This window comes from Cajanus cajan, chromosome 8 (assembly GCF_000230855.2).
Source record: "Cajanus cajan strain Asha chromosome 8, NIPB_CcT2T_4, whole genome shotgun sequence".
Classification (NCBI taxonomy): domain Eukaryota; kingdom Viridiplantae; phylum Streptophyta; class Magnoliopsida; order Fabales; family Fabaceae; genus Cajanus; species Cajanus cajan.
The window spans coordinates 19,832,930-19,857,444 of record NC_138524.1 but is presented as its reverse complement, the minus strand read 5'-3'; the positions used below and the strand labels follow the sequence as shown (position 1 = coordinate 19,857,444).

At 27.9% G+C, this 24,515-nt stretch overlaps 1 protein-coding gene and 1 long non-coding RNA gene across 2 annotated transcripts; both read left to right on the top strand.

The window, feature by feature from the left end:
* Window positions 1–4,248: 4,248 nt before the first annotated feature.
* Window positions 4,249–9,421, top strand: LOC145950706 (uncharacterized). The gene is made up of 4 exons (XR_014428574.1): window positions 4,249–5,509; window positions 5,690–5,773; window positions 6,766–8,353; window positions 8,440–9,421. It is a non-coding gene; the product is annotated as an uncharacterized LOC145950706 (long non-coding RNA).
* A 6,236-nt stretch (window positions 9,422–15,657) lies between these two features.
* On the top strand, window positions 15,658–21,348 carry LOC109819011 (cyanogenic beta-glucosidase). The gene is made up of 13 exons (XM_020384583.3): window positions 15,658–17,924; window positions 18,199–18,268; window positions 18,643–18,701; window positions 18,914–18,989; window positions 19,107–19,184; window positions 19,287–19,374; window positions 19,467–19,722; window positions 19,814–19,929; window positions 20,247–20,464; window positions 20,572–20,603; window positions 20,695–20,797; window positions 20,921–21,029; window positions 21,125–21,348. The coding sequence occupies exons 1-13, from the start codon at window positions 17,748–17,750 to the stop codon at window positions 21,318–21,320; spliced, it is 1,578 nt and encodes a 525-aa protein (XP_020240172.1). The 5' UTR covers window positions 15,658–17,747; the 3' UTR covers window positions 21,321–21,348.
* Window positions 21,349–24,515: the final 3,167 nt, after the last annotated feature.

Genomic DNA, 24,515 nt, shown 5'->3' with positions numbered 1-24,515 from the left:
TGAGAAATATTTTATAAGTTTATTAATAGTTACTTGATTAATTAAAAGTGTCATAAGGTATTAATGATCGTTTATTTTTGAGTGATATTTCAAAAAAAAATAACAATATTTATTAATTAAGGTTTAGAAATTATCATAAATTTAGTTTTTATTTAAAATATATTTTAATTAAATTTGATCTTGTTGACTCGATCATTTAGACCAATTCTTATTTTATTCCTTTCACTTGGTCTTTTAAAAATTATTGTTACCTTATCTTCTTGACCTGTTGACTTAGTTTGAGATGATTTTGAGAAACAATTTTTCTTTTGATTCATATAGTTTGTTATACCAACTACATTGTGTGTTAAGTCTTATTCATATAGGTTTGGTTTATATAATTTGCTATACTAGATTCGACACATTACATCAAAGAGAATGAGAATCCAATTTTTTTTTTGTTTTCTTAAAATCTTTTCTTTAATCTTTTTGAATTATGTGGGAATTGTCGTATATTTTGAGTGATATTTTAAAAAGATTAACAATATTTATTTAATCAAGGCTTAGAAATTATTATAAATTAATTTAATTTTTATATAAAATATATTTTTAATTAAATTTGGTCTTGTTGACTTGGTCATTCAATCTAATTCTTATCTTATCTCTTTGACTTGGTCTTTTAAGAATTATTGCTACCTCATCTTCTTGATTTGGTATATAAAATATTTTTTTTCTTATAAATATAACATTTTAGAAGGTTTAACAAAGTTCTTTCCTCAACATCTTTTTTATCAAAAAATTTTAGGTTATTTTCACTTAAAAACTTATCAGTTATGTTATCAATTATTATTGGAAATGACCTGTGGAGAACTTGCATATCACACAAATAAGTTCTTAAGTATAACTTTTGTAATTGTATAAGTTTTAGATAAAAAGAAAGGCCTTTTTTTGTGATTGATAGTGAAAATAGACAACAATTTACAAGATTAATACATGTTATATATGTAAATTACCTTTAATTAATGTATGATTTCGTAGACCATGTTTTAAAAGTTTTTTTTTTTTAATCTTATAAGAAATTAATGAGAACCCTTTATTTTTAACTTACTTTCGTCATTCCACTGCAAGTAAAAAAATATATATATATATTTTATGTACAAAAATTATTACAAGTAATATTAAAAATATTATATTATTATCAACGATTAATATTTAGATGATTTTAGTAAAATGAAAATGTATTATTTTTAGTGTAATTTTTCGTGGTGTGCAATGATTAGCTTTTAACAATATGCCTTATTTTTAATTAGGTGTTTGGAATTTGCGTTGGTCAGTTGTGTACAACAATATTTCTGCAATGGGTATCATGCATGAAATGAAGGTCAACATCTAAAAACAATTAACACAGCTCTTGTCATGTCGACCCGTAGGGATGTGTAAAAAATTCAATCTGAATTGATCTTTCACTAATTTGATCTGTATAGAAAAATTTGATTTATTTTGAAAAAAATTTGAATCGATCCACTCTATAAAATCGATTCAATTACCCGATCCATTTTTATAAAATAGATTGGTTCAATTCAATTTAATTTTTTTAAAAAATCGATCTATATATAAATAATAAATAAATAACTACACCATACCGAACCAATTTAATTTAAAAAATTTAATTTACATTTTAAAAAAATCAAACTAATTCATTGATTAACCTACTCATTTTTATAAAATTGGATTGGTTGAATTCGATTTAAAATTTTCAAATAATCAATGCCTAAAAACCCCTACACACGTGTATAGGCTGCTACTGCCATTATCCAATCATTTTTAGTTTTTCTATATCTTAATTAAATAAGTTTAAGTAAAATTATGACCACAAACCAACAAGCATAACGAGAAGTGTCAAAGCTCCATAAATGCTTATAAAAGCATTAATAAACTATCCACTCTTATAGTGTGTATTTAGATTTAATTTAACCGTATAAAATTATGATAATTATTTTAATTATATACTATTTATTATCCAATAATATTTAGTCACACATATATATTTCAAGTAATTAATAGTTACACACTTACACTTATCTATTCAACTAGAAATTTTATGTTTGATTCCTACCATATGCAAAAACTTGAGTCGGTGAAAATCATAACAGTACAAACAAGAAATACATATAACATGAAAAAGAATTATAAAATAATGAGTATTTTTAACTATTTACGTCATTAATTTTAAAGAACAACTTAATTATTTAATTATGTCACATAGCATCGGTAATACTTCTTCCGATTCTAAATATAAGCAACAGAAAACACATGCATGTTGGTCTCAAATACCCTTTGTCCCACACTAATTGCAGTTTAAGTATTCTAACACAAATTAATAATGATAATAAATGTATAATTGTTTAATACAAATTTACTAAAATAGTTAAATCTTTTAATAAATGTATTAATACTCAATTGTGGTGATTGAATAATTTATATATAAAAGATTAATTTAGGAAAAAAATAATTAATACAACATTAAAAAATAAAACATCATTCATTTTTGTAACATTTTCTTAATGTTAAAACTAATAAAATCATTGTAGAATGAAATAAGTATAAATAAATCTCAACTAAATTTATTCTATTTGGTGTTATTATTTCAAAAACAACCCTTTGTTAAATTGAGATTGTATTTTCAATAAATTTATTTTCTTAAAATCAAATTTCAAGAAAGAGTAGTTTAAATAATTAGGTTATATTTTAAATGGGATTACTGTAAATAAAAAAGATTAAATTTATTTTTAAATGGTAATTAGCGTGAATTTCATTTTTTTTGTTTATATTCAATACTGGAAGTATAATTAAATATTGCATGTTAATTAATTGCATTTTAAATTAAAATCTGATACTATATTAAGAATAAAAAACATTGAAAATATAATATTAATTAAATGAAAAATATCTTAAATTATTATAGCATTTAATAAAGTAAAATTAGTTAATATTTATTGATATTTTATAACAATTTTTTTGTTTTTTATTAATATATTCAGAAAACCCTAAACTATTCATTGAAAAGACATTGTTAGGATGGGCCTAACACATTAGTCAAATTACCAAGTGTAAGTAACTCACATTCTCACAACATTAACAACCAATGACCATAGCCCAACATCAAGGGATCAAAGTATGAAACAGCTACTACCACAAAGTAACTGATCATAACCTTCACTTTCTGCACTTTTTATCAGTTATATACTTGGACCTTCGTATCAATGACACAGGCTAATTAAAAAATAAAACCGATTTATGAGGTAGGAGTTTTTTTTTTTCAGTTATAAATACGAAATTATTAAGTACTAGCTCAGAATATAAATAAAAAAATTGGAATGATGCATTTGATAAAAATAAAATTAAGAAATAGTGGTTGTTGTGCGAAATGGCCAACAACTACGAAGAAACTTAAAAAAAAAATAAAAAATAAAAAAGTTGCCGTCACATTTGTTTAATTTTACTTTGGAATAGTCAAAGAGACCAAGTTATATATTATAATGTTATTTTTCCTTGCATCATTTGGGATTCTGTTTCTAAATGCTTGCAAATAGTATTATAATGTCGATATAGTTAGCTAGTTTCGTCTACAAATTATGGAATTTTAAAATAGATGTAGAGAGCCTAGCTTTGAGTGTAACCTAGTCTATATATTTAATGGTTATGCATCATTTTCCTTTTGATGTTTACTCTCAAAATATGGTTTTGATTTTCTTTCTTTCTTTTTTCTATCTTTTATTTTAGTTGTATAGTCTAAGGGCATCCGCAGTGGGGTTGCTTATAAGCAACCCCTTATGCCACATAATGTCACAACAACTTTTTTTCACTTTATAGGTTGTTTAAATTTTAGCAAAGTTGTTTATAAAAGCTCAAATACTAAAATTTAAGCAACTTATAAAGTGAAAAAGAGCTGATATGACATGATGTGACATAGAGGGTTGCTTATAAGCAACCTCCACTGGAAATGCTCTAAGGATGGAACCACATAGGCTAAATGTGGATACTTTTTTGAAGATTGAAAAATAATTAATTGACCAACATATAGTACGCTTAGTGAAAGGATTACACTTTGTATATTCCAACCCTAGATTGAGATAACCTTACATTCTCCTTTGTCAAGTGATTGAGCTAGAAGCATGTTCGGTCCAAGATTTTCTTAAGCGCTAATTAAAATAAACTTCAATGTATGTTTTTTATAAAATTAAAAAAAAGTAATAGAAAATTAAGAACCTTATAAAAAATAAAATAGTTTTTTTGTTATCAATATTCAAAATTTATTTATAAAAGAACACATTTTAATTACCACTATATTAAATTAATACATTTCTCTTAACACACTTACTCTTATAGGTTAAAATCTATTGAAAATTATGAAAGTATAAGAAAGAGTCATTAAAGAGAACGTCAGCTCACCAAAATTTATATTTTTCAAGAATTTCAATTAATGAGAAAAATGTATTTAAAAGAATGTCACAAAGTATATGACTAGCAATTTTTTTTTTTTTAAAATGAAGCCTAAAATAAGAACTTGATTAGCTTGTTGTTTGGTCCGGTAGATTGTAAGCCAGCTAATGCGTGTATGCGAGCCATATTTCAACTGAAAAAAAAAATCTTAATTTTATATAACTTAAACTAAAGATGTGTGCGTGTTATGTTTAATGTGTGGGTTAAGTAAAGGACTACGATCCAAGTCCAAATAACATCGCATTAATTAAAGTCCTTGCATGCAATACCCGTATTTAAGTAAAGTGATTTAGGGTATCTATTAATACCCATATTTTTATTTCTGATTGCATTAAAGAATTAGTATTTTTATAATAAATTGGTCGATTTGCATGTAGACATAGTCATAGGAACGGTGAATGGTCATCATCTTTGATTGAAGAATTAGTTTTTTTTTTTTTTTTCATATGATTTGATCCCCTTTGACATGACTTGGTCCCAATAAATGCTTCCATGATAAATGTAAATGTTCATCACGCAAATTTGCTAACAATGTGTTTGGATAAAGTATTTTAATGAGGTAATTCATTTTTTTAAAGAAATTAAAATATTTTACTTTAATTTATGTTGTTTGGATAAGTTATTTTAAAAAGAATTTTAAATTTCTCATTTTATGAAGCATTTCAATTAACTAAAATTAATAGAATTTGAAATTCTACTAAAAAGAGAAGAATTTGAAATTCCTTGTCTCAGTCACGCACGCCGCTTCTCTCACGTTCGCGGATGGGTTTCTCACGTTCGGGGTTGGCTCTCTCACTCTCACACTTGCGATTTGGCTTTTCGCTCTCACACTCGTGATCATCTCTAGCGGTTCTTTCTCTTTTTCGATTCACGTTCTCTTGCTCATTCCTGATCTTGATCTCGATTTCTTGCTCGCTCGTACTCGTCATTCTTTTGCGATTTTCGTTCTCCCGCATGCTCATAATCTAGATTTTTCTCTTGCTCGTGATTGTTTAACTTACAATCCTTGATTTCTCCATTTGCTTAGGTTAGTTTTTCTTCTCTTTCAATTTTAGGGTTATATTTTAGTTCTTATTGAATTTGCATTAATCTAGGGTTTTATTTGCAGTTCCATGTTTAATTTCAGTAAATTCATACATTGATTCATTTGTCAAAAATTAATATTTCTCTGTTTTGTTATGATATTTGTCTGCAAATGTCACTACAGTATCAAAGCAAGCAGGTTGAGGAGGTTACCAGTATATCCTAAAGTATAGAACTTCCATTAATTGTTCCTTCAGTCTCTCTACAGGTACAATGCAAAACTTGGTTTGTTATGTGTTTTTCCAGTTGTTTTATCCTGATAGATTTTTAGGATCTGGATTATTTATAGTTATTATGTTGTAGTTGTTTCTTGTATATTATGGTCACTGTCACCTGTTTTTTTTCTCCCTGGAATGGGATATGATAGATTTTGCCATTGAATTATTATTAATTGCTCAAATGTTTTGTTAAATTTATGGTATAGTATTTTGATTAAAGCATCCTTTGGAGCAAGTCCTTGTCTGTTTTTTGTTGACAAATTTTTTCCCCTTCCTATGGGTAATATATGAAACATCCCATCAACTAGTTGTAAGAAAATTGTGCAGGGTCTGTATAATTTGTGGTTGTGGCTTTACCTTGCTAAATTCTATGTTCACTTCATACAAGTTACTACTAAATACTATGTTGCCTCTACACTATTTGTGTGTTGTTAGCATTGGTCTTATTATTTGTTGTTCTGGAACTTGAGGGGTGACATTTGTTCAATATAAGTGAGAATAAATTGGATTTGTGATATTCTGCAACGAATTTAATCATGTAGCTTTATTTTTATCGTTTGATTATTATGACCATCTTGATAAGAGCCATGTTCTAGGCTTCTAGCGCCTAGTCCATTTCAAATAGAAAACTCACAACTAATGAATATATAGGCAAAGGAGTCTCATCTGTCTGTCTCTGATGATTCCATGCTCACAAAAAATTGGAAGGCATGAGGGCACAAAAGTTGCATTTGACATTGCAATTTTAATCCATTGCTTATATCATTTAGAACCACATATGTTTATCCTGATGCATAGTAGTTAACCGTACTCTTGGGTTGTGGAGTGATGGTGTGTCTCTATACAGAGTAGGTTTCATCACAATTTAGTGTCATGCTTGGAGTGGAATGAATTGTGGCATTATCACAGCCATTAACGGGTGCTACTCATGCCTTTTGTTTTATTTTATCTGAACCTATTTTCCTACTCACGCCTTTTGAAGGGAAACAGGCACTGGTCTCTTCTCTCTTTGACATGAACCATTTGACTCAGAGCTTCCAACCATGTTTCCAGCCAACTCATGGTACACTGATGGAGTTTCCGGCGAACCCATGGCACACCAATAAGATTTTGTGGCCAAACCTACACGATGTGAAACACTAAAACGTGTTTCTCTGTTTACATCCTTTGGGGTGTGTTATGTTCATGGGAAAGTAGGATCTATGTTTTGTTTGAGATTCTTTCTTTAATGCATTGTTTTTTCTTTATATTACCTTATGTTGTTAAGCATACACATGCACGCGCACACGCATCTATATAACAAATAAAAGCATCAGAATAGCGGTCATCATGCTATCTCATTTTTGGGGTTGGTGGCTTTGTGCCGCAATCTGGGACTAACTACTATGTCTTGATGTTGATTATTTGTCGGTGGTCTATAGGTATATCTTAATAAATTTATACCATTCTTTGACCATCTCCTATTGTACTTATCGGGCTGGCTGTGTCATTGTTTGTATTAGTTTTAAAAATGTGAAACTTATTTAAATATTCAAATTGGCTGGTTGTATGATGAGCAGCATATCTTGAGGACCAATTATTAATCTGAGACTTGTGTGCAATTTATCATTTCTTTTGGATATCGAGATTTGTTTGGTTTGAAAGAACATTTTCTATATCTGTTTCCTCTTTTCTACTAGTAATTACAACAATGTCAAGTTTGTATTTTGTTTTATATTTTTAAAGACTTGTACAGGAATCATTGAATAATGCCATAAATCTTTGAAAATAGGAAATGTGATAGAAAGGTGTCATTGTTGTAATTATTAGTGAAAACAAAAAATGACAAAAAATGAATATTTTGTTTTGTTTCTTTGTTTTCAGTTAATATGATATCATTTATTAATTACATATCATTGCTAATATTTGTATATTGAACTATTATGAATTTATATGTAATAGAAACTTGACATATATATAATATATTTTGAAATTATTTTATATTTCATTTTAATTATTTTAAATTTTTCTCTCTTATATTAGTTTCACTTGGTGTAGATTGAGAAGAAATGGATGTTAGCCTAGTTAATACCAGAATTTCTTCAAGAAAACGTAAAAGAGAAGAGTTCAAGGAGATAATCATATTGGTTGTTGCTTATGTGGTTTATATGGTTATGAGTGTAGTAGCATGGTACCATAAAAATTATTTTGTTAAGGAACCATCCCATAATTGGGAATTGGAGCGGCGTAGTTTTCTTAATCATCTTTATAGAGGGACGAAAAAAGATTGCATTGAACAATTAAGGCTCAGTAAGAGTTCATTTTTCAAGTTTTGTGCAATTTTACAAGAAAGAGGGGGGTTAGTAAGAACAAGAAATGTTCCAATAACTGAAGCAGTGACAATGTTTTTACATATTCTTGCTCACAACCTAAAGTACAGAGTAGTGCAGTTTAGTTACTGTAGATCTAAAGAAACAATAAGTAGACAATTTAATAATGTCTTAAGAGCTGTAATGAGAGTGAGTCAGGACTATTTGAAGTTTCATACCTATCTAGAAGCTCCAGGTGAAAACAAATGGAGATGGTTTGAGGTAAGTTTTTCAATTGTAAGGCTAGTCAAACTTAAAAATAAACCTTTTTGAAAAACTAAATGTGAATAAACTTATGGTCTTTGTAGAAATGTGTTGGAGCACTTGATGGAACACATATTCCAATAACAGTTTCTTTTGAAGATAGGCCTAAATATCGTAACAGAAAGGGTGATGTCTCTACAAATGTATTATCCGCTTGTGGTCCAGATTTGAGGTTTATTTATGTGTTACCTGGGTGGGAAGGGTCAGCAGGAGATTCTCAAGTATTACGAGATGCTTTACGTCGTCAAAATAAACTTGAAATTCCAACTGGTAATATATCATGTAAATAGTATTTTATTTAATTTTATCTTAGTTCTAGGTTGTGATTTTCATTTTTAAAAATTGTAAGTAAGTACTTTCTTGTGGATGCGGGATATACTAATGGTCCAGGATTTTTAGCACCATATCGAGGAACTAGATATCATCTAAATGAGTGGATTGGAAACACCCCTCAAAATTTCAAGGACTTATTTAATCTTCGTCATTCAAGTGCATGAAATGCAATCGAAAGGTCTTTTGGAATATTGAAGAAAAGATGGGGTATATTAAGAACTCCTTCATTTTTTGATATAAAGACACAAATAAGAATTATTAATGCTTGCTTTGTGTTACACAATTATATAAGAGACGAGCAACAAATTGATCAACTTTTGGAGGCTCAAGACTTGGAGCTCTTATCTATTGTTGATGAGGAGCTAACCAACCAGCAAATTCAAAGAGTTCAAAACAATGTCACAGACGAGGTTGTAACTATTCAAGTTACTGAGGAATGGACAAGATTTCGAGATACATTAGCAATGAATATGTTTGCTAACTACCAAGTTAGAAGAAACATTGCTTAGGGAGATTTTTTTATTTTTATGTAATTTCTATTGATTAAAGACTTCTTGTTATGTACTTGATGGACTTCTATGTACTAGATTGAAGAAAACTTTGGTTGAAATATTGTCTTTTGATAGCTTCCACTTGTTTACAAAAAAATATTTGCATGATCTAGAATTATGCATTGGATTGATCAAGTTAATTTTGTGGGTTGTATATGATATTTTTTATGTGTAGGTTTATAAGTGGTATTAACTTCAATGGAGTCATCCAAAGCGAACTTGAAGGGAAAACGAAAGATGACAGAAAGAAGTAACGAGGAAACAAGAAGTTATTTCACATGGAATTTGGAGATGGAACGTGCATTAGCTGATGTATTACAAGATCAAAGAAGTTTGGGCAACAAGAGTGATGTAGCTTGGAAAAGGGTAGCATATAATGTTGCAGCTGTAATGTTAACTACCAACTTCAAAATCCAGGTCACTTGGGAAAATGTAAAAAATCGTATCAAACTTTGGAGATCATGGTATGGAGTTGTTAGTGACATCCTCAGTCAAAGTGGATTTGATTGGGATGGAACACAACACATGATTACAGTTGACAATGAAAATGCTTGGAATGAGTATGTTAATGTATGTAATTTTATATTATCATTATTTAAAGCAATGTAATTTTTTTTCCTATTACAGACTTGTTTCTTTTATTTTCAAGGCCCATAAAGAAGCAAGACAATTTTGTTTCAAGGTGATTGCAAACTGGGATGATATAGTGGACTTGTGTGCTAAAGATAGAGCCACTGGACATGGAGCTGAGACTGCTATGGATGCTGATGAGGTCATGAGTAGAGAAATAAATGAAGGGGAATTAGGTTTAGAGGGTCCTAGTGATACCATATATTTAGATGAACCTGGCTCTACTACACAAAGAAGGGGTCAATCTTCAGCTTCTACTAGCACACAATCTCAAAGGAGAAAGACAGGAGAAAAAGATGGAATAGCTAATTCGTTGAAAGAAGTGGCTGAATCATTAAAGCGACTTGTTCAAGCATTTGATATTACAATTGATGAAGATGTTTTTATTCAAGAAGTGTTAGCTGAAGCAACTTTGATACCAAACCTTAATCAACATCAATGAGCCAAAGCTGTTAAATGGTTATCTGACACTCCAAAACAGTGAGCAATTGTGAAAGCTCTTCCAATTGAAAAAAAGGGGCCTTATGTTTTGTTGAGATTTCCGTTGAAGTACTTTTGTTATAATTGTAAATCAGTTTAATTCTATCAACGGTCTCAAACACGGCAAGTATATCGGCCGTTCAAGTAGTAAAAATATCGTATCCACAGGGATTAGAAGGTAAAATAAGCATTTATTGACTATTCGTGACTAAAGAATAATTCCAATTTCATAGTTTGTCATGTGAATTCAAAGTTGTGACTATTGGAATGAAAGCTATAAATAAATATTGGTTTGTGAGTGAAAAAGGATAGAAATGGTATAATGGTTTTGTGAGGTTGTGGGGGTCAGATTTCACCAAACGTTACACTAATGAATCCTTAATCTCTTATTACATACACTGCTTAGTCAACCCATAAGTTTACTCAAACCTAATCCCTTAGAGAAAGAGCCTAGGTGCGGACATTGAATATCAATCCCTTGAGTACCCAATATCTACACCCGCATTATGGGCTAGGGTTTAAGACTACTAATGGGTCAAGCTCTATCCCTAGATACAATCTCCACTAGGCATATGTTCCAGAACTAGTTTCAATGGTATTTCCCAATACTCAATGGAACCTTAAATCATGCAAAGGGTGATCAATCCAAAGCAAGCATTAAGCGTAGAAACATACACAACAAAGAATGAAACAATACATATATATATCATTAAAAACGTAAGGATTACAATAGAGTACGTTGGTTACATCTAACCCCACAAAAATGGGTGGAACCACTCAACAATGAGGGTAAATACAAAATAGAGATGAAAGGAGAAGTGAAGAACCGAAGGAAAAATCCACACACGAACGTTCCCAAGCTCTGAGAATTCCTTCTACAGCTCCAAGGAGGCGCCCCTACGTGAATGAGGGAGAAACCCTCGAAAATGGCTTCAAATACGAGCTTGGGGAGATCAGATTAGGGTTTCGCGCCCGGCGCGTAAGTCTTCGCGCCCGGCGCAGGGTCTTCCAAATACTCTCTGCCTTAGGATACGCCCGACGCAATTCATTTTACGCCCGGCGCATATGTGGCTTTGCAGAGGTGAGACTCTGTTTTGATCACGCCCGGCGCAGGTCATGTGGCGCCCGGTGCATTCACTCTTCTCTGCTCCTTAGCTTCTTAGATTTCCAATCCAAGGGATCTTCAACTTTCCACTCTTCACTCAATACCTGCACAAAAAATGAGGTGGATTAAGGTATTGTTAGATGAATTCGGGTTAGTTATATCTGCACACAAAATGAACCAAAAGGAGAACAATTATATTGCAATGGTTCAGAGGATGAGTGAAATTGTTCAATAAGTCTCATCCAAAAAGAAGTAAAATTGAGACTTAACATGTTTTAACACATATTTCTTGATGTAATTTTTTTTTCATAACTTCTTAATTTTAATTAATTTGATTAGTTATTGCAAGTTAGCTTTCTAACTTTTTTCATGTATTTTGTATGTTTCAGGTTTGGAGCTTTTATGCATTCCATGAATATTTGGATTTTATCATCAGGTCAGTTACTTATTTGACTTGATTTCATGTTTAAGTTTTGCACCACGTTCCATGTGGCTCTTCATTGTTTTTAGACTACACTCATGCTTAACATATTATTGTAGTTTATCATATATTATATACTTGTGTAAATTTAAAGTGTGATAACAAAAAAAAGTCTTGTTATTTGAGTTTTGATCCTTGGTCTTATTATTATTGTTATTTGTTTTTATTCTTTTGTAGGCATTGCTTCTATGAGGAGGTGAAAATCTTTGGACTTGAAGTTGTGATCTTGATATCTTCGACAAACTATCTTTTATTTTTGTTATTTTAATATGGACATAAAATACATTTGAAATTTCATTAGTATTTGGTTTAAATTTGTACGAGATATTATGATTTTGAACCACCTATGCTCAAAGTTAAAGATTCTTATTATTTTTTTCTTAGTTTAAAATGGACTTATTTCGTATCGTGAATCAATGTGTATTAATTATTTTACATATGTTAATGGTGTTTTGAAGTTTTTAAATATGTTGTGAATTTAAAATATTTTTAAAATTTATAAAGAAAAAATTGATTAAATATAATGTCTAATACTATTTTTGAATTAATTAAAATTTTCTAATATTAAAATTAATATCCAATTATTAAATATATTTTAATAAAATTTAATATAAAACATTAATTTTTTAATAAATATTTAAAAATAAAATTCTACTTAGTAGAATTTGAAATATTTTATCCAAACAAGATAATTGAAATATAAGATATTGAAAAATGCTCTATCCAAACAAAATATTTGAAAAAGGAATTCAATTGAGAGTAATTCAAATTTTAAGCATTTGAAATTCTTTGAATTTTAGAAATGATTTATCCAAACACAACATAAAGGCTTTTCCCGTAAAGGGATTCGGTTCAGAGGTTACATGATATTTTCATAAAGATTAGATAAATATAATGGTTAATGAAAGTGGTGCACTATAAATCACATATAAAGGTATTGCGCATGCACTAGCCTTTGTCGACAAGATACAATATGTTCATCGACTCATATATTATAAATTAATTAAAATAAATAATTTAGTGAGATTTTTTAAGATAATTATGTCTCATGTGATAAATATGTGATGTATAAAAGGATAAATAAATAATTAAATAATTAGGAACTAAATCATAAATAGGTTTAATGGAGTAGTTTTGAGAATAATTGTTATTTGATACGAATAACAATCTTTAGGAGTTATAAATATTCACTAATGTGAAACAAGGTCCACATCCCTTACAGAAAATATTCTCTCAAACCCTAGCCATCACAGAAGATAGAGAGAATAAAAAAAAAGAGTCAAAGGGAGTGAAATCTTGGTTCTCTTCTCAAGAAGATCAAAATACTCTAAGGATCAAAGAAGGTTTCTATTATGGAGAAAGGTACATATTATTTCTTATTATTATGTGAGTATCATGAATTTCAAAGATCCTTTTAATTTTTTATAATTGATGTATTAAAAAATCATAAAACTTACAATTTTAACCAAAATGAGAAACCACTCAATGAGCGATTCTCATGAAAAATATACAATGAAATATGAATGAACAAAAATTGAAGATTTAATCAAGTACTAATGCAAGTAATTCTAACTAAAATGTTTTCTAATTATTATTCAAATAATGCATCATTGATCAACACAAATTATCTTTTGATAATCATATTTTTTGTATCAAGTATTCATCAACTTCATTTGATGATTAATTTTTGCTTAAATTTGATCCACTATTTTTAGTGGGGAGGAGTGAATTTCATATCTAGTTCATAATTAAGTAGATTGAATTTAAAATCCATATCTATTTAATTAGATAAAATTGGTTTGAATTTTTTTTTATCTCATTTGAACTAGTATATGGTTGAAAAAAATTTGAAATCATAAACTTATTTCAAAATATAACAATTTTGTATTGCAATATAAGTTATTTATAATATAATTTTTATATGTAAAAAGTATTTATAATTTTTATTATATTTTTTTATGATATAAAATAAAAAGATAAGTTTATGCATTATACAAACTAAAATATTAGTATTAAAAGTACAAGTTTATAGTGTAACAGAGGTTGTGGTTTACATTCATGCAATTTCACTCACGCCTGATCCAAGTATTACAAAAAAAAATTATCATATAATGATACACACTTTATAGTAACACAATATTTATCATTAAAAATTATATGTTAGTATATTATTAAAAAGTGTAGGTATAAACTATAATGATACACAATATATATATATATATATATATATATATATATGTGTGTGTGTGTGTGTGTGCGCGCGCGCGCGTGCGTGCGTGCGTGCGTGTGTGTGTTTTGTTAAATCTCATTCAAAATCAATATTAAAATTGTGTGTAACTATATTTCAAATAGGAATGGCAAGTAAACTTGTACTAGTGGGTAATGCCCAAACCTGATGGATTTCCTTTCTCCATGGTGCGCTTGATGACTCCCAAAGGGAAAACCTCCTCTTCTCCACGGCAATAGAAGAAGAAAAATGGTTGAATCTCTTCAAGGATAAGAAGTAGGTTGATTTAGGCGTGAAGGTAGGGATGGTGGGCAAATAGGATGAATGGGAGGTGGAAGGTGTTTGAGTGCTTCTAAGTTGGCTCACTTCACCAAGGATGGGTGCAGGTCACTCAAGGTAAACCTAACACTAACTTTAGGTTGAAAGGAGAGGTTAAGGCCGAAGAACCCTAGATGACTAAGGAAGGATGTTGAGGCAAAAAATATGGTCACTCAATATCATATATTCCAAAGTTTCTACATGGTGGGAGACCTATGGTATATATAGAAGGAAGGAAAGCATCTAGGGTTGCATTTGAAGGTGCATGACCGAGAAATGCAAGCCAAATGCACCCTAAGTAAACCCTAAGTGTGGTTTGAGTTCCTTTCCTCCTAAAAGAGTAAAATACTCTTTGACCTAAAATTAGAAAGAAAGAAAAAAGAAGAAAGTGGACTTGGACCTCACAAGTCAAGGTTTAAGCCCAAAAATAAATTCTAAGTTAATTTGCCCCATAATACAAAGGCTAAAATGAATATACAAAATAAAATCTTATCATCTAGGATACCCCAAAATACAAGGATAAAATGGAAATAAAAGCAATAAATCCTATACTACACAAAAATAAGCCTAGGAGAGAGTCAATACTCTACACACATGATGAGCATAGCCCTAGGCATGGTGTCTCCTTCATCCTCCTCCACTCTCCTAGGCATGGACCTAGTAATGGGTCTCACATGAAGCTTCAAGGGTGGTCCTCCATCAAAACTTGTCTCGACTTTGATGAAAAATACCTAGTTTGACCGGGCACGGTATAGGTATGGGTACCGATTCATTAAATTGGGTACAGGGATGGGGATGGATATATACATATCCCCGTACCCCTTTAAAAATATTTATAAATATTTTTTTTTTAGAATTTACTTAAGTTTTATATAATTTCTTACAATATTTTTAATTTATGTCAAATAAAGTTTAATTAATGTAATTTTGTAATTATTATTTTATGTTAATTTTTTTTACATTCTTATGTTAAGTTTTTTTACATTCTTTTACAAAAAAATAATATTTAATTAATTTTTGTATGGATATGGGACGAGTATGAGTATACTCGATATTCATTGACAAGAGACACAAATTTCATACCTATCAAGTATGAAGATGATGATAGATATAGGATATGAGAATGGAAACGAGTACGAGTATAGAGAAACTCGTACCCACCTTATCTTGTTGTCATCCCTAATGTCAAATAGATTGACACTTCCATATATTATATTTATAATGACATTTTTTATATGTCAATATATATAACATTACATTGATTAAGTGAAATTTTCAATTTTATAAAAATATTCATTATTAAAATTATTCATTTTCTAAATAATTAGACATATTAAATTTATTATATTTAATGACTAATGATTATTAAAAATATTACTTAATTATAAATTTCATATGTTCTTATAGATTTAGTCTAAATTTTTCAGTATTTAAATATTATTTTGATTCTGACTACAAGATAGAATTATTCTTTTAAAAAAATCTCTTTTTACGAAATTTAAATTTGATAAATTATTTAGAATCAAGTATTTTTTTTGCTTATTGAATCAATTAATGTGTTAATAAAATATTCATTAACAAATTGACAACATCACATACGACAAATTTATTGACATCAGTTTCATAAATAATTCTTAATCAAAGTTAGGTATTGATAAATAGATATACCTACTAAGATACATTAGTCAAATTACCAAGTGTTTAACTAACTCATAACAACCATAATCCAACACCAAACCAACAAACAACTGCTACCAAAACTAAAATGCTATACTTCACTTTCTCATCTTTCCAATCAGTTATCTTCGTATATCATTTTTTTCTTTGGTTGCAAAAAGTACCAGTTCTTGTAATGATAGAATTAATCACAAATCTCTTTAAAAAATTTAGTAGGATTATAAATCATCTATTTCATCTTTAGTGTAAATTTATATAGAATAATATAAAACACGAAGAAAACTAAATTCGATTTCAAATACTAACTAATAAAAGTGAAGATACTTAATCAAATGTATCATCTTCGTGAAGCTCCTTCGTATATGAATTACACAAGTTAATTAAAAAAATAAAACCAATACATAATATTTGAAGGATTTTTCTTTCAGTAATAACTAATAAATACTAAATTATTAATATTATTTTCTAGTTAAGAAAAAAAAATTATATATATATATATATAAAATAAAAATAATAAATTAAAAAAAAACATGTAGCCTATTTGGCAGAAATAATAAAGAAAGAGAAATTAATGGTAACCACATTTAATATTCTCTTTTTAACACTTTTTTCACTAAATTAAAATTTATTAGAAATAACAAATTTTGTGGATTTCACATCTTATTCAATAAATCTCTTTTGATTTAGTAATATGTATGACTCATCAAAATTTTGCAACTTTTAACTAATAACAAAAAGTAGGCTTAAATATTTTTTTTATCCCTCAAATTTAGGATAAATTTGTTTTTAATCCTTAAAATTTAAAATTGTTGTTTTTAGCCCCTATAATTTAAAAAAAAAAATATTGTTTCAGTCTCTCAAATCATCAATAACATATTTAAAAATGACAGATTGAGATAATTATGCAATATCAACTAAGTTTAATATGGTGTTTTTATTAATAAAGATACCAGTAAATATATTTTATGTAATAGTATTTAATACTCTAACAAAATTTGAGTATAAGAATTAAAATAAGATTTTTTAATTACAAAACTAAAAATAACAATTTTTAAATTTGAAAAAAAAAAATATTAGTCAAAAAAAAGGGAAAAATATCACAAACATTTATTGGAAACACTTATCAGATAGATTACATTTTATCCTATACAATCTATCTGATAGGTAGAAAATTATATATTAAAATCATATAACCTCATGTCCTATTCGATGAATCTCATATTTTGTAGTTTTTAATCAGTTCAAGTCAATAAAATCAAGAGCTTGGCGAAGTGGTCAAGAAAGCATTAATTAAAAAAGAAAGTGCCGCCACATTGTTTGTTTAATTTCACGTTGGAATAGTCAAAGGAGACCAAGTTCTAACATTTTTTTTTTACTATACTCTCAACAACATTTGGTGTTGTCTCTAAATGTCCGCACATAATGAATATCATAATCTTGTTATAGCTGGCCAGCTTCCTATATAAAAAGGGCATCACTCATCACTCTCATTCGTGTCAAACATAACAGATTAACCAGAAAAACAAGAGAAGATCAAAGATTAACCAAATATGGCAAGCAATGACTTTTTCCTTCTCAGTGTCATTGCTCTTGTCTTTGTGATTAGCAAATCCAACGTTAATTGCACACAAAGTGTTGAAGTTAATCCCATTCTTGACTTTGCTACATTGAATCGCCACAGTTTCCCTCCAGGCTTTATCTTTGGTGCCGGATCCTCATCGTACCAGGTATTTAATTTGTGAAGACTTTTACGTTAATCAATTATCCTCTTTATAATCTTTAACGTAGTTAATACAAAAAACAAGTTTATTATGCATGATAGTATTAAAAACTTTTACATGTGTATGATTATAATAGTTAAATTGTTATGGTGGGTTTAATTTTTATACATTATTAAAAAAAGTTACACTTTAATTAAACAATTAATTACAAATAAGCGTAAATAAGATCTTGATCACATTTAACATGGTCTTGATTATGTTGTGTTTGTGAAATGTATAGTTCGAAGGTGCGGCAACGGAAGGTGGTAGAGGACCAAGTATATGGGATACCTTCACCCATGAACATCCAGGTATATATAATTGATTAATATATGAAAAGAAAAAAAAAATGGTCAACCAAAACACTATACTTGCTGATGCATGAATAGTAATCAACGTCTAGTACCCTGAATGAACTGATGTGTAAAGAAGAAAGATTTAAGAAAGAAAAATAGTAGGGAACAAATGATAAATTAATATGACTAGTGGTATAATAAATAAATAAGAGAGATAACAAAATGAGATGTAAAGAAAATTAGTATATATATGTTAAATATTTTTCCTTGACATATAAGGCCAATAACAGTACAAGTCCCCTATACAATGAGCATACGAAGAATAAAAAGTTATTTAAGAGCTTTGTAACGATAATTTACAATTTTTACATGTTGAATATTGATGTCAGAAAACATAGAAGACGGAAGCAATGGAGACGTGGCCATTGATACATATCACCGTTACAAGGTATATGCTTGCTTCAAAGTATTTTGTATCTTCTAAATTAAAGAGTGATATGTGTGTAATTGACTAATGAATAATAGTTTAAATAATATCTTTTCTAATTTTGAAGGGCCGTATATTAAATCTTATGGTTAACTTTTGTTCCTTTTCATTTTATTACTATTGTTCAGTGCAATATAATAATATCTAGTTTTTGGCAATATGTATGTGTTTAGGAAGATGTTGGGATTATGAAGGATATGAACTTGGATTCGTACAGATTCTCCATTTCTTGGTCAAGAATATTACCAAGTAAGTCAAAAGATTGATGATTATTTTATATTAAATCTGACCCGCTTCAACAATGTTTCAATTGATTAAATTTAATCATTTGAAATTATTTTTTTACAATTGGTACATCCACCACAGAAGGAAAACTAAGTGGAGGTATAAATCAAGATGCAATCAACTATTACAACAACCTTATCAACGAGCTAGTAGCAAATGGTAATAAGATCTAATTAAACTTTTAGTTATTTTGAGTTTTTCATGATTATGTTTTCTTGTTATTGATAATCATTATTAATTAAATATTAACAACTACTGTAGATATACAACCATTAGTAACCCTTTTTCATTGGGATCTTCCACAATCCTTAGAAGATGAATATGGTGGTTTCTTAAGTCCTCGAATAATGTGAGTTTTCATTCTAAATTGTTATTGTACAATTAAATAATTCAATACCTCTAGATAAAATTATAATGTTATTGAACTTTTTCTATCTTCAGAAAAGATTTTCAAGACTATGCAGAACTTTGCTTCAAAGAGTTCGGTGATAGGGTTAAGTATTGGGTTACTTTAAATGAACCATGGAGTTATAGCAAGAATGGCTATGCAACCGGACAAATGGCACCTGGACGATGTTCTGCTTGGTTAAATTCAAATTGTACTGGTGGTGATTCTGGGACAGAACCATACATAGTTACTCACCACCAACTTCTTGCTCATGCAGCAGCTGTTCATGTGTACAAGACTAAGTATCAAGTTAGTGTTTTTGTTGTTAATAAGGGCATTGTTTTAATTTTTAAATTAAATAGTAATAATAAACCAAAAATATTTGAATTTTTATGTGCAGGTATCACAAAAGGGTTTGATAGGCATAACTTTGGTAGCTAATTGGTTTTTGCCACACTCAGATACCAAATATGATCAAAAGGCTGCTGAAAGAGCAATTGATTTCATGTATGGATGGTAAGAGATCTCTTTTTCCTCTCCACATTTAAGTTACTTACCAAAAACACATGCATATGTTGTACTAGAAAAAGAAAAAGAAAACATATATATGAATTGTATAAGATCTGTAAACTCTCAACCATGTATATATGTTGTACAAGTAGCTTTCGTAAGTTGTTAATCCTTTATCATTTTATTGAGGCCATAAAGAGTCAAACCAGTGTTTTTAAGAGCTAGGCTTGGATAGAGGAAGCTTGTTGTTGTTTTCTCCTTTTGGTTATATAGGGTCGATGACTTTTAAATGGAAACTTACATTGAAAACTATTTGATTTCAGGTTTATGGATCCGTTGACATTAGGAGAGTACCCCAAAAGCATGCGATCTTTCGTGAGAACACGATTACCAAAATTCACTACAGAGCAATCTAGACTACTCAAGGGTTCATTTGATTTTATTGGCCTAAATTATTACTCCACAACTTACGCTTCTGATGCACCTCATTTAAGTAATGCTAGACCTAGTTACTTGACTGATTCTTTGGTCAATCCTGCATGTAAGGAACAAATTGATTTATAACCTTTTTATTAGTTGTCTAAATTTCTTAAATATATATTGAATTTGATCATTATTAACAATGGTTTTTCTTCTGATTGATTGCAGTTGAGCGTGATGGAAAACCCATTGGTATAAATGTATGTGTATTTTCTTTAAATTTGCAAATGTATCAAGTTAAATCCATTTGATCGATATAAAACTAACCTTTTTCCATATATATTTATGCAGATTGCTTCTGATTGGATATATGTTTATCCAAAAGGAATTCGTGACCTTTTGCTATATACCAAGGAAAAGTACAATAACCCTTTGATTTACATCACTGAAAATGGTAAATAACTCTTTATCTATATATCATATACAATTTCCTTGAATTTAAAATCATACATCACAATATGTGGTTTATTTTTCCTTTAGGGTTTGACAATTTTCATCATACATTCTTTGCTTATAGGTATAAATGAATTCAATGACCCCACATTATCAGTGGAAGAATCTCTAATGGATACATTTCGAATTGATTATCATTACCGTCATCTCTTTTATCTTCGATCTGCAATTAGGTAAGTAGTTTTATATAATCCTAAAATGATTTTTTGTTTTGTCATTACACAATTTAATATTTTTTAATTAACTTCCATTTATTTATACTTGACAGGCAAGGAGTGAATGTGAAGGGATATTATGTATGGTCATTGTTCGATAATTTTGAATGGTCTTCCGGTTATACAAAACGATTTGGAATGACCTTTGTAGATTATAAAAATGAGTTGAAAAGATATAAGAAATTGTCTGCATTATGGTTCAAAGGTTTTCTCATAAAAGATACTAGACTTTATGGTTATAGTAAATAGTATTATTATGAGATTATTTTTTTTTTAAGATTTTTTTTTCATAATTTATTATTTTGTTCTAAAGAAGTACCATTAGATTCGAAAGTAAATGGAAAATCGACATGTATATTTTTATTGTTCCAATATGAAAGAAGGAAAATTATAATTATTATGATAAATATATTGATTATAATTTGTTCATTTATAGTTTTCTCCCAATTTTTGTAAAAGTTGATGAAGCTCTCTTTATTTTCATCATGAACTAGAAAATAGAAATTAAACAAAGTAATTAAGAAATTACAAGCAAAATTAATTACTAGCCGAAGTATAACATTACCACCTTTAATAATGTTGTTTGGATTAAGCCCAAATATGGTAGTCAAGCCTATAAATGTTTGAGTACCATCCATGTCATGAATCACACAATATATAGGGGGAAAAAATAGAAATTTATGTACCATTGATTTAAGAGAACTTAATTACATGAAATAATACGTAAACACCTTAAATCTGTACATAATTATATCCCGTGAAAACAATAACAGTATGAATTTATGTATTTTTGGGTGTTTAGCATATCATGTAATAACATTGGTTTATTAAAGAAATAATAAGAATAATTAATAATGACAAAGTATGACCTTCTCAAATCCATATATACCTAAAAATATTTCTCAAAGCTCATAAATTATTATGTTTACATTTTTTTTAGAATGAAATTTTAATATGTGAAGACATTAGTAGAATTCAAAAACTTTTCAATCAATAAATGATATAAGTCATAAAATAAATAAAAATATTATTTAATTAAATTGGTTCATGGACTAATTACATATCTTGACTTGTAGGAATAGGAGTTGATCGGGCCTTAAACAAAATCTATAGTCTGACTTATTTAAAGTTTGGTTTGAAAATCAAGTTTGGGTTTTTAAAAAGTATTTATTTAAAAAAAAAAAGTTGAACTTAGATTTAAAAAAGTCAATCTATTTATCTACATGATATAATGAAAAAAAAAATAACATACATATTACCTCATTAACATTATAAATATATTTTTATTTTAAATTCTAAATTTTTATAATTATAGAGTAAACTATTTTTTTATCACACAAATTAAAAGGAATTGTAAGCATATTTAAAAATAGATTTAGTGACTTATTTAAGATTAAATTTATTGACCTATTTAATATATTAATATAAAAAATTGGCTTTTAAATAGGTTAATAGGGCAAACTAAGTTGTTAAAAATGTTAGTTTAGACTTGTAAAAACTTTTATGATAAATAATATATTAGACTTAATTAGTCTTTAATTTTATAAAATAAACTTGGTCTATATATTTAAAGTCTAACATGATTTATTTTATTCTCATCCCTACTGACTCGTCATTTAGCCTGACAAATAAAAAGAATAATGAATTATAATTAATGTTCACCTCACTTCATCAAGTTTTGATGAATCAAGTTGACTCACAAGTTGTGACCAATTTTATCATCTTTAATTTCAAAACATCATTCCTTCTCCATAAAATTTCATAAATAAAAAAAAAAATGTTACATTGAAAACACCATAGGAGATTTTATGTATATATTTAAGTACTCCTTCAAGTTCTTTTTATAAGATACAAATTAAGAATGTTATTTAGTCATTTTTATAAAATTCAATTTTAACATGTCTCTTGTATTAGTTTTTTATTTTTACAAGAAATACCTTTACTTAAAGTCATTTCTCTTAATTTAAAAATAGTTTATTTGAATATACAAGTTTAAAAAAAATAAATATATATCTTCTAAAAAAAACTCTTTATTAAGAAATTCTCAAAAACTCTTTTACATTGATATCTAAAAGAGTCTATGAATTTTATTACTGTTAGGAGTAATTTCCAAAAAGAAAATATAAATTTATAATAAATTTAATATTATCAATTAAATTATTCAACTTCCTTAATCATGATAAATTAAATAATTACTCGTATAAAAAAGACCCAAAGAAATATAACATTGTTGTGCATTTTAAGAAATTGTATATGTACTTTAATGAGATTAATGATTATTCAGATCGTGAAGTATACCCCTCCATTCAAATGTTCAACTGCCTATTGTCGAAGGTCATCGTCTCATCAACCATGTGTTTTGATTGGTTTATGCCAAAGAAATAATCGATTGTTTTTTCATGATGCAACTAAAACAACAAAATAGTTACTTATATTAATTTGTTCATGGTACTATCATCATGATTTTGAAGTTAGAATTATTCTTGGTACTCAAACTAGTTATTCCTTTTAGGTCAAAGCATCCTAATTTGGCTTAATATCATATAATATACGTTGATTAAATTGTATATGAATATGAGGTAAACCTTCCAAATCATGGTTAAATTATTAATATACTTAGTTAATTAACTCTCGACTTCGCATAAATATTATTGACTGTTATGCTAACTAAATCGATACATGCGTGATGTACGATTTATTTTAGTAACTTGAGTGAAATAATATTTAATTAATTTTATAAATAAAAATTGACAACAATAATATATATATATATAATATAATAATATTAAGAATAAGTCAAAAATAATATTAAAAAATAAATATATATTAACTTACTACAAATTATTAAAAACTTCTTTGTAAACAATATTTATAATTATTAGTAATATATTATTCTGATGTTATTAAAATATATTTATTATTACACTTTTAAATTCATAGTCAATATATTTATTAAAACAAATATATTAAATTTCACGTTGTAAAAAATATTTTAATCTAATTTTTTCATTAATTTTGATATATATTTTTATATAATATGTAAATAAATTTATTAGTTAATAATATTGATTATATATATTTCATTTTATAATTTTTAGATTTTGACTTCATTTAATATTTTTTAATTATTAATTTATCATATTCTTATTTCATCATTAAACAGTCAAAAATTGAAGCTAATTTTATTTTGTTAATGAAATTATATATTTATTATAAAATATAATCATTTAATTTTAAAAAATATTACATATTACATGATATATATATATATATATCAAAAATCATTTAAATCTTAAACAAATAACTTTTTTATAAATTTCACAAATTATATATTATTTGAAATGTGTAACACCCAAAATTTTATTATTATTATTTTAATGGAATTTTCGTAATTTTAATAAAGTTATAGGGGTATTTTGGGTTCCGGAACGGGCCGTTCCAAAA